Genomic DNA, 12,207 nt, shown 5'->3' with positions numbered 1-12,207 from the left:
TTGGCCTGCGCAAGATTGGGCCCGGGCCAACAGTTCACAATGTTGTGCCTATTTCCAGCGTCGATGAATATCATCATGAGAAACCTACATTATCAATTCAAACGAGATATCGTATTTCAGATAAACTCTGAACATAGGTGGAAGTATACCACCGAGAAATGTATGAAAAAAACAATAAAGGTCGTTTCAATTGATATTTTGGGTATTTCTAAACGGGTTCACGTCTTGGTACGGGCTGAATTTGGTTTAAGTAAAAACGCCGGACTAGAGATTTTTCATCGAGGATGTCACGCTGTATCATAAAACCATGCATTGCATGTGAACTAGTTCTATTGATCTATTGGTTAGCGCGCTTGCTTTCTACATACACACTACTCTTAATCATTACGCTCAACTTTTCCGTACCGGAAGAGATTTTTAAATCCGTAAGGATCGATTAAAAGGGACTTGACGTTGGATTCGTAAACTTTAATAAAATTTCATGGCCGTTCGTCCGAGCGATCACTTGAGTTGAATTCATTGATCGGCAGTAGATGAATTGGAGCAGATATTGAGATTTTATTACATTGAGATGATAAATTTTATTATAATTATCATTATTATTATTATTATTATTATTATTATTATTATCATGCCGATGATAGATAGTTGTTTACGATGAGGAGAGAATCCCACAATGATAATAAAAAGTCCGAAAATGAAACTTCGAGATAGTAGTTTATTTCAACGTTTCGACTATATCCTAATAGTCATCTTCAGGAATACTGTATTCCTCGAGCTAGTGTAGTTTATTCAAGGTTTTTTCGATTATATCCTAATAGTCATCTTCAGGAATAATGAATACAGTATTCCTGAAGATGACTATTAGGATATAGTCGAAACGTTGAATAAACTACTATCTCGAAGTTTCATTTTCGGACTTTTTATTATCATTGTGGGATTCTCTCCTCATCGCGTCAACACGGATATTGTGTTCTACCTATCGAGATAGTTGTTTACTTTTTATCCGACGCCGGCGTCGCCCGCGTCGTCTCTTTAAGATTGCAAAATCTCTTCAACAACGTTCTTATTATTATTAAATCTACTCGAACTTGATGAGAAATTAAAAGCGTGAAATGATTGATCGATCCGTTTTGCGGATCTCGTGCGACGTGTAAAATATCGATGACCTGTATGTTTCAATGTTTTAGTCATTACGTCGGAATTGATTTTCTCGCACGCGACATTTAAATACTGTATCAAAACTTCGGGATAGATAAGAATTATAAATGACAACCCGGGATAATAGAACGCCCCGAGGCTCGTCGCGATCGAGAGTCGTCGAATGTTATTGCTTTCTACAGCAGAATCAAAAATCTTTTCACGTTTATTCTCATTCTTGTCAATAACATGGAAATTAACGTCACGCAAGGTATTGAAAATAATAGCCGTGATCACACGATTTTTTTTTTTTACCGAGGCAAAATTTCATACCATTTGCATAAGTACCAATTTACGCATCCCTGCCTGTTTGACGCAGGCCAAATTTGATATTACCAAAAACAACCAGACCTGTGCCAAATTGTAGCACAGGTCCAATTTTTCTGTGTGAATACTAACTGGTTCTGATGAAGTGACTCCCCTCACTTGCCATATAAGCATATTTTACCTGGGCCAAGTTTGGCCTGACTAGATAAGGGTCAGGCCAATCATTCGTTCAAACTGGCGCCAAATGGGTCCGTGGTTGACACGGCCCAAGCCAGTTAGTCTCAGACCTGATCCTAAAGATATTCTGAATAACGATGATATCGGATTAGAATTTTAAGCACTCAAATTAGAACCCGGTATTATAGGGACTGGACTGGAAAGGGTTAAGTTTCTAATTCGGTCACGTATATGGAAGAGTATTGCGTAGGAAGTTTCCCATGCTGCGATGGATTAATAATACAGTCTCGGTAAATGTGTCGGATATGAATTTTCATTTATGCGATCAGTGCATGTTTTGTCGGTAGGTTTTTTTTCGACAAGCTTTCACATTCATTTTGGAGATGAATGCCGAACATAACTCCTGATTCTGATGAAGTAATATCATGCATATTGAAACGCCGACTATTGATTAACTGTCATCGTCGACGGTCACACTCTGTGAAACCTTCGTCGGCTTAGAGGCAAAAATTAGTTCGTCCATCATCCTTAAATCAAAACTGGATTTGCCTGCTGCGACCAGTTTCGCTGTCATTATCCCACGTCTCATATGCGCTGTTTAAATGAATGACTTTAGCCTATAGGGACAATATTATCATACAAACAGCTTAATTATTCATTTTCGCAATTCCTTTCCATTCGGCGTGGACGCTCTTTACCATTTCAGTGCATCTACACCGCAGTGCGACGTATAAATATGTGATGATCTATCTTTGCTACGGAAAGATGGCAGCACCTGTCACACATGTTGGAATATCAGTAACTAACAATACGCAGCACTGCACTGTAAACACACTACAGTGGTGTGCCTGTTATACAACGCTCTGGGGTGGATTTTCCATCACTTGAGGGTAGCGATAAGTTAGCACTGAAAGGGTTAAATGTTTATATGACAGCTCTCCTCCATAAGAGAAAGATCCGGCTCTAAAAATCTGAAATCATTTAAAAAAAAATTAAACCGCAAATTGTCAGCCACATTTTCTGGTGGAAATTGTTTTTAACGCGATGTTATTCTATGTAACCGGTGGTATCGTGTTTCTGGTATATACCGACTGCAGCCTTTTATCATTTCATATTCGAACGAACGTTGATGACTATATTTTATACTTCAGTCTCACTTGATTTATCGCTATTGAAGAGTGACGGTTGTCACGGGACCAACTGATCGCCCGACCGCGCGGTGTATTTACGCCGCGCGATTGATAGAAAGTATCTGCTCAAATCACTAATCTTTGTATTACATCATCGCGGCCGCGTTTCACCGATATATATCATCGCAAATTCTGGTATTTGAGGAATTTTCTTGCTTGCGTCGCGAAGAATAAAATCTACGGATGGGTAGCCTGTACTAGTAATCGCTGCCATCTCCGAGGGGTCGCATGATGCTACTGCGATGGGAGCCAGTTTCCATGGTAACTGAACCGTACTGATAGGGTGTCGTCGATGTGAATGACGCTTGACAAAATTGTCTGATTCCAGCAGGTGTCTTATGAAAACCGCCGGAGCATTGTTATTTTAAATTTCGAAATCCATTTCGCATGCTCATGGCTGCTGGATGATGATGATGATGATGATAAAGCCAGACCTGACTACGACAACTATTTCAGAGTAGTTATTGCTCTTTTAACAGCTCAATTACTCCTGAAATTATCACTCAAATTCAGAATGGTTTCTCGTTCATTTTCGACTAAACTTCTGTTTCAAATGACTGGTAGACTGAAATTAATCTCCGTCAGTTAATGAGCAAAACCCTCGTGATGGTTTCTCCGATGATGAAGTTAAAGTCAAAACTTGTCGGAATAAACCGTTAAATCCTCGACTGTGGGTTTTGCTCATTACTGTTTTAGATGTCAAATTGTGGTGAAAACTACTATATAAAGAGGTAGATAACAAGATAGACAGTTCTGTGGTTTTGAATAGAAATATAATACACGCGTAATTGTGAAATTGGATAGAAATTTAATGAGTTATGAGTAGTTTGAAGGAGGCGCTCGTTCACTTTATTTGACATCGAAAGAGGATACAGTGCTGCTGCCAATATCTCTCTCAAGGTTGAAATCACTAAAACCACTGATGTAGATCTATTACTGCAATTATTGCAATCGGTAACCTACTGAATAAATTGCATTGAAGAACTAGATGTATATTTTATTGTCCTTTTTAAAAGTGTTTGATGGAGGAGCTGTTCTAATCAATATCTTAGATACTCATTTAAGGTTCATTTCATGTATCATTAATTTCATTATTAAACAGTGTCCAAATTTGTGCCTACTCGGCCCGGGCCCGTTTGGCACCAGTATGAACGCTTGTTCCGGGCCTAATTTGCTCATGTCATCCGATCGTGGCTTATCTCCCCACTCTCACTACTCCTTCCCTCCCTCCCTCTTTCTGGATTTGAGTCAATTAAATGTTTGATTGCCGTGAAATATTGATTCATATAGATTGTCGCAACCTGAATATTATCGCGCCCGCTTCCTGCTTTTAGTAGGTTGCGTGGAAATATTGTGGGAAATGTGTCAGAAATATAGGAAAACAGGCGGTGAACAGGAAATCCATCGAGTGACAATATGACGCTAATGTAAAAGTATATACGCACTTTTTTCTCTCGAAGTTGATTGAATGAACTGCACCGCCGCGCAGTGTATTATATCGTAATGTGGCATGTTTTTCCAGCAGCGTATGAAATTTTAATGTACTAAAAATTCGACGAAAACCGATTATCGATTCGAGCTGCTGTCAACACGTTTGCTTATCGATGTGTCGATACCGCAAGCTGTATCTATTAGCCATAGTCAGCGACAGATTCCGTAGATATCGACCAGATATGTGCGTAAAAAGTAGTTCTGTAAATTTGAATTGCAAACGAACGAAGAACGAGCATCGTGTATTTTATCTTTGCTATTGTTAAAACTCAACCCGTACTTTTCCGCTTCACTTGACAAAAATGTTGATTAAATGACAAATAAATCTGTTATTTCATCCGTTGTGTGTTTGAAGTATAATTCGGTGGTTGATTTCGCTCAGAGGCGAATCCACGGCCCGATATTGATTATAGCGCCAAAGAACAGGGAATAGTAAGGCACTTTTTAAAAAAGGCAAATTATTGGATTCATCAGATTTGATTTTTGTAAGCAACATGACTAAAGAATGATGGATGTACTGCCAGAATATAGAGATGGGATGAAGAAACTTTGATATGTTTTCATGTGTACTTGTTTTAACAAAGACACACCCTCAGCTACCCCCAGCCCGAGCCCCCCTGCCAACATATCATAAGATTTAGAGTTCTTGGAAAATTCAGGAAATTATGCCTCAAAGCGTTACAAACGTTTTCAAAGTCGTTTCAAATTTTTCCTCCGTATCGTCAAGAAGGACATTTTAGATTTTTGTGTGAGGTACCCCCAGATGCAGCCCTGTCGCTGATGGCTTCGCGATGCTAATTCTTGCTATGTGCCGTATTTTTTCTCATTACAGTGTACAAATGTTCACAAGTTCAAAGTGCATTCATACACGAGTCCAACGTTCTGTGATCACTGCGGATCTTTGTTATACGGACTAATACATCAAGGATTAAAATGTGACTGTAAGTACAAAACCATTCATCTGTCTATTCATCCTTACGAAATGCGTTTAACATTTATTTTACTGAAATTTGTATTAATCCCATCATTTAAAGATCGGTGCGTCAAATTTGTTGGGACTGAGTTCCCGCCGGTGGTGCTTTCAGTCAATGCGTAAGACAAAGAAGTATCTAATCCCTTATCCCCTTAAAGGTTTCAATTGTTTTCAGAATCCTCTGTCCCAAGGTTTCGATTAGTCGCACAAAATTCACAATTTTTACTTCTAAAAATTTTGCCTGCCCCGGAGCCGCCATGTTTGTTTTGAATGAAGAGCAGCGACATCTATCAGATGTGAGGCAAACGACATGGACGTATGAAATGACGTCCAAAACACTCTCGGGTGATATCAGTGTAATGACATAGATGTAGATATATGCTGAAAACTATTGAGTTCGTTAGTCTTATTTGCGAATATGATGGACTTCAGATTCCACCATGATAGGCCATAAAAAGCAGGAAGAAACGTATCTGTGGATTTCATTAAAATGAAGTGACTTCAAGCTGTTGCTCATATAACGTTTATTAAACTGATATTCTGTATAATCAATCGACGTTACGTGTACTTTAATAAAAATCCGACCCGTTGTTTTATAGAGTGTGAAACACCTGTTGCTTTCATGCATTCGATTGAACTGTATTATGTACTGTATTCAAACAGCAGTTTTTTCAGTAGCTCATTGGTTTTTATCATCGATTCATTGACGATGTCGCGCGTTGGTCACTTCTTTCTATCTACATCTCAGCAGTACCACCTGCAGAAAAAAAATGAAGGTCAATACAACCGATCAATGTCGGACATCATGAATATATTAGTACAACTAGTATTTCAACTGTTCATTTCTTTCACAAATCCTTTAAAAACTTCATTTTCATCATTAACCCTTCAAGTACACTTTGTTTTATCTAGTCTCAGCAGTACCAGCTGCAGGAAAAAAACAAAGGACGATCTAGGCCGATCAACGTCGTCTTGTCAGTACAGCTAGTATTTCAACAATTCATTTCTGTCATAAATCCTCCAAGTGCAACTAGTATTTCAACACTTTATGTCTGTCATATACCCTCTAAGTAACTCCAGCACTTGAACAGTTGATTTCTTTCACAAACCCTCGGACTACAGCCAATCCTCCTACAGTTCATTATTCAACAACAAAAACATGATATATTCATTCCAATTATTACAAATCTTTTCAAAACCTCTTGTTTAGTCTTTTGTCTTAACTTGAATAATGGAACTTGCAAGGCTAGTAAGTCGTTGTGTACTGCCTAAAGGCGATGGTGTGTTCCTCTGTGTGGTGTGAAATATAGATAGATGTTACAAGTGTTAGCCGGACATTACTGTAACATGCCCTCTGAGAACTACTGATTAATTCAATAATGTCGCTGTTCTAATTGAAAGCATAACGCTCAAATTCATCCTTAATACAAACTAACATTATTACACTACTATCGTCAAATGATTCAACCATGGTTAACCCTGCGCCCTCAGTCGAATGTTTGTTGCGTCACGGAAACATGACACAACTATCGGCCTAGATTTAGAAATGGGGGCAATTCTGAAACGAGAAAAAATATGCCAGTCATTTTGTATCGTGATCGATTAGTGGAACATTGAATTAACAGTAAACGATGCTAACTACAATGTGTCAGAGTTTACATTCTAGCGCACTCTTTTTATACGGAATTTCCAACCTGTTTTGTCTACATTCGAACAGATTATTATTGATGAATTCATCAACGCCCGAAGGCACGTAGGCAGCCGGATATATTTATTGACAACGTCACTATTGTCGTCAGCGTATTATAGTCGCTATAGATCGACCAGTGTTTGTTCAAGCTCTTGTTTCATCAATACTCTACCTCATTTTCTCACTTCTCTCTCACTTTCTATTCTATCCCCTCAGTCTCTCTTGCCTCTGTTTATCTCGATCATCCGTATAGCCGTGTTTCACATCGCTAGTTAGTCTAATTTGGCCCGTTCCTGGGAACGGACCAATTTAGAATGGAACGAATCAATGCTGTTCATTCACACGCGTAGAATTGGTCTGTTCTAGAATTTAGAACGGACCTGCATTGGTTTTTTTAATTGGTCTATCAGTCGTTTCGAAAAATTGGAATGGACCGATTACAAGAAAAAACTGGTAACTTGCGTGAACGCTTGGTCCGTTCAAAATTGCAACATATCAAATCAAGAACGTTCTAAATAACGTTGTGTGAATGCGGTTTTTCTTGCTCATTCTCTTCTCTCTCACTTTCTTCATCTTTTTCATTTCCGCTTTACCCCTTGTGCCTTTCGTCAGCACGCAAGTATTAAGAGAAATCTAGCGTCATGTCTGTCAGTAGTAGTTTAATGAAGGAGACATGCTTAACATGACATCTACACGACACACAACTGTTCCGTATCGGTAGCAGACCGGCGCTCGTTGTCAACTATATTCATCACTGTATGATTTATTATATAGTGAATGTCTGTCATTAGTCGGGTTCAAATCCCGCAGGCAGCAGATCTAACTATACGTCGCCGCGAACCCCGCATTTAGTAGACTCTAAAAACGAAGAAACAAATTACATCCTGTTATTCTTGTTTCCGTACGATCGGAAATTGAATGTCTCACGGATTTTATGCGAATGTTTCCCGATCGTCGGATTTAAAATGAAATCTGATATTAAAGTCAGAAGATGCAATGATTCAGACTCTTTTCTAGAGACGATCATCTGGTTGTGAAGGTCTCTAGTCGAGAGTCCACAATGTTGAGCCCGCCGATTTTAATTCTTCACTTTTTAATTTGCGTACAGCAGGTTTTAATCTTATTGTCTATTCTCCACATCTGAGAGTAGAGGTTATTCCACCATTCCTCATTGTCATTATATGTTTGTGATATTGCAGCATTTATCACACGCAATCAAGATTATGATTTACTTCGATGTAAATTGAAGTCTAAAGTGACATTTACTGAATTTTAATGCATTTGGATTCAGCGGATTAAACTACAGTATCTTGTTCCTGTTTGAAGGAATTTAAATTGTCACTTACGGTTTTACTATACGTTGAAATGAAGTTGATAAATGGCTTGTCTTGTGAAGGGTGTCTATATTTTTAGATATTTATCACCTATCATCTTATGTCAACCGGTATCTGGGAGAGGCTTATTATAGAGTGATTGATGATGGTAGCTGTCTGTTCACTTTTTGAGCATTCGTGTGTAATTCATCATGAATAGCTTTGCGATTAATACAGATTAAACCTACTTAATCCAGATCTGTTTAATCCATACTTTCAGTATGGTATGTTGAATATGTTCTTCATAAGCTGGATGCATCTATTGAAAATGACAATTTCCCAAGTTAGGAGGCTATGAAGCGATGCAAGTTTAGATATAGGTATCCCATAGATGTTATGTAATGGTGCATTAAGGAAAAATAGTGCCATATGAAAAAAATGCCATCCTAACCCTTCCAAGACTTGAACCAAGGATCTTCAGCATTCAAGCCCGAAGCACTAACCATTAGGCTATACACCAGGTTATGGTTGTCGGGCAAGTTTGGAGGTTTGACTTGTATGAGACCTGTGGCCATTTAGCTCATGTTACTATTTCAAGAATATTTAAAGAAGTGAGTGATTCGAAAAATGACAATAACTGTTATTGCTGAACTGAGAAGAAGAATTTCCGTGCATAGTTTCACACATTGAAACACAGTGAAATTTCCTGTAGAATAAATCGTGTTGACTGTTCAATCGAGTCACATGGTTCCCACAGAACAGGGAAATTGGGAAAAACTTGGGAATTCTGAGATAATAATTCCCGGTTTGGAAATATTTGGGAATTTGACAAATTTTCCTCAAATCAGGGAAATATTTGTGAAATTCATTACATTTCACGTATTGCATTTGCCTAGGGCAACTTTCTTCAGCGATTTCTCTTGAAAATCACCTTTATCAACCAGTCACCACTAAAATGTTGACTGTTGCATGATGATATGTGGTCATTTCCATTAATGAAAATTGAAAAATCACCCATGAGATACTTTGGAAAAACTTGGGAACTTTGAATTCATGTAACCGTGGGAACCATGGAGTCAATAAAGCCACATGAAACCATGAAACACGGCGCGGTGAATTTGAAGGAAAAAACGTAAAATTGAACGAATAATTGATTTGTTGCGACTATCGTTTCAATGATTGCCACTCGAAGCTCTTCAAGAAAATCAAGAATTGCTTTCATAGCGATCGGTCTATTTCCTCAAGCAGCTCGCTTTATTCGGAATAACATTTTTCTCACCGGAAGCTCTTTGTGTTTTTCGTTCGTACAAATTCTCTCGTTTCTGCTGCGAAAAAACACGGATTTTGTCGAGATGCGATTTGTGGAGATGATTCGTTTACCTGATCCTGTCGAACTCGAGGGATATAGCCGGTTACTCGGAATCATACTTAGAAGCCTTACGCGATTACAGTCAGTGTTACTGCTCAGTAGTAAATCATATCACGGAGAAAGATTTGCTCTACGCCGCTGACTATAAAGATGGCATGTCCAGCTGCGTTCATGCTATCACCGGTAAATCCGTTCTAATTTGGCCTGTACTTGTAAGGGACCAATTTAGAACGTACCAAATCAATGCTTTGCGTTCGCACACGTTTCACCGGTCCAGCTTGACGTAACACAGGCTCGGGCCCATTTGGCACCGGTATGAACAGTTCCATTGGCCCGGCCCAAAAATGCTCGTGTGATCGTGGCTTATATCTGTCCTGTGTAGAATGGAACCTAAATTTAGTACTCTCTTAGTAATGAAGTGTTAATACAACTATTGACTGTCAGCTGAAATGCATGAAGGACAAAGACCTCAGTGGTAAATATGAGGGAACTCGCGCAGATCGTGGTGTAAATGAATGCCATGGACCACCATGTTACTTTGTGTGCTCTGGTGATTGTTGTTGTGATAATGGTTGCCATCACTGTTTCTTGTCATCTGTATTCTAGTTCCGTAGCCCTAGGGATATTAACAACACAGCAGAGTGTCTAACTTTTCATCCTCCGCAAAGCCAGCTGAGACGAAAACAAATATGTAGACAGTCATACTCTTTGGAGGTGCGCCGGTTGTTCTACAGTTTATTAAACCTCGAAGATGTTGGCGGTTCAACAAACTGGAATTGGCCCGACTCGGCCTTGCCCTGTGTCTAGTGGAAGAGAGGGAAAACATCTTCCATGCAGTCGAGTTCAGGTTAACTTGTCTCGAGGATTTTTCCTCAAACTCAGCTATTGCATTTCAGTCTGTATTGACAGACAAGAGGTTTTTATGGTCAAACCAGCGATGTTGGTTTTTACGTGTTTGCGCTGGTGCATTGAATTTCCATAAGAAAACTAAAACTTCATCTTTCTGTTTCTGGTCATTCCACTTGATGATGGCTGTTAGTCAACAACAGCCGAAACTTTGTCGTTTTATTTTGATAAATTTCATCACATACGATTATTTTGTTGGACTTGATTATTTGTCTTCAGTTGATCAGAGCATTTTATTCTCGACTGAGCATTTTGTCTACATTAAGTATTAATAGATTTCACACTGGATATAATGTAGTTTGCTCGTCATTTTGAGCTACCGCGCAAAAACTCAGAATCCACACAACTCTATTATTAGCAGTTTATTGTGAATGATTTCATAACCACTTTACGCGAAACGTGGCGAAGAAGACATAAACGCATTAAAGAGGGAAGATTCTTCAACGTTGAAATGACATCGGCAAATTGAATGTGTTCTGTATGAATTGAGGCTGAATATTTGTGGGGGTTGATTTAATTATAATGTTCTTCGTAAGAGCGCATTCTCTTTCATCTATTGACATTTGATGCGTTTTTTCCCGTTCGTGTCTCATCTTCCTTTGACATTTAATCGATTTTGCCATTTTTTGTCCGGCGTCTTGCGTTATCGCTTGTTATGCATTAGCTTCGTTATTAGCTTTATCTGGCTCTGTGACCGCTTGCGCTATTTCTCAAGGCTCGGTTTTAGATTTAGTTCTATAGCCACGATCACACGGAGACGATTTGGCCCGCGCCAAATTGGCACGGATCAGGCTTTGGCCAAATTTGGCCCGTGCCTAATGAGAGAGCGTGTTCACACGCCCACCATTCACTCGATACTAAACAATGCTTAAACAAAGCGAAGTGGATCATTTCCGGTGCCAGTTGCAATTCAAACGCAATCATTTGTCTGGTGCTAAAATCTGGCTCGGGCCTGGTCCGACGTTTTTGGTCAGGCCAAATTTGGCACGGGCCAAACAGGCTCTTCTTGATTTTGATGGCAACTAAAGGAACACTGCTCGTGCGATCGGGGCTTAAGTTTATCTTCAGTGTGTCTTCATATCTTTGCAGTTCTTTATCTCGACTTGTTACTCCGCAAACACCGTAGCGAACACGCTTTTATCTTTTTACCTACGAGAAATGCTTTTGTTTCGTTTATCTTTATTACCAGACTAGATTCTAATATTTGTAATCTTAAGATTATGTTTTTACGGTTTTATGCTCTCATATCTGTGATCTCGAAGGCGCTAGTTATGCGCGGCGCTTGCTTCTAAATCTTTGATGTCGGCGCTGACAATTATAGATCCAGTTAGTCGATTTCATTTTTTCAGGCATATCGATTTACCGCGACCTTAACGCCCTTTTGAGAAAATTAAATTTCCAAATTCAGCAATTCGTCTCGACTGTGGATCGATGATGGATTAGATTTGTGTAAATAAATTGACTTTTGAGCAAATAGAGTTTGCCCGCCAGACAGACACGTCGGCTAGAGGCTTCATTAACCGAATTCCCTGAACTGAACGCTTGCCCAGCAATATAAGTAAATTCAATGAGAAAGTACATCGCTCACATGTCCGACGAGTCAAAGTTGATGTTATTCTCGACTTACTGAT

The 12,207-nt window shown here is 39.1% G+C and overlaps 1 protein-coding gene across 4 annotated transcripts in view; it reads left to right on the top strand.

Annotated features, from left to right (window-relative positions):
• The window catches only part of LOC141903119 (calcium-dependent protein kinase C-like), a 67,813-nt gene that overhangs the window by 20,898 nt on the left and 34,708 nt on the right, over positions 1–12,207 (top strand). For all 4 annotated transcript variants that reach the window (XM_074791093.1, XM_074791091.1, XM_074791092.1 and 1 more), the window contains exon 4: positions 5,158–5,266. In XM_074791093.1, coding sequence (XP_074647194.1) covers positions 5,158–5,266 — 109 coding nt within the window. The remainder of the gene's footprint in view (positions 1–5,157; positions 5,267–12,207) is intronic.

This window comes from Tubulanus polymorphus, chromosome 4 (assembly GCF_964204645.1).
Source record: "Tubulanus polymorphus chromosome 4, tnTubPoly1.2, whole genome shotgun sequence".
Lineage (NCBI taxonomy): Eukaryota > Metazoa > Nemertea > Palaeonemertea > Tubulaniformes > Tubulanidae > Tubulanus > Tubulanus polymorphus.
The sequence above is the reverse complement of the archived record's forward strand: the minus strand, read 5'-3'. Positions and strand labels throughout refer to the sequence as shown.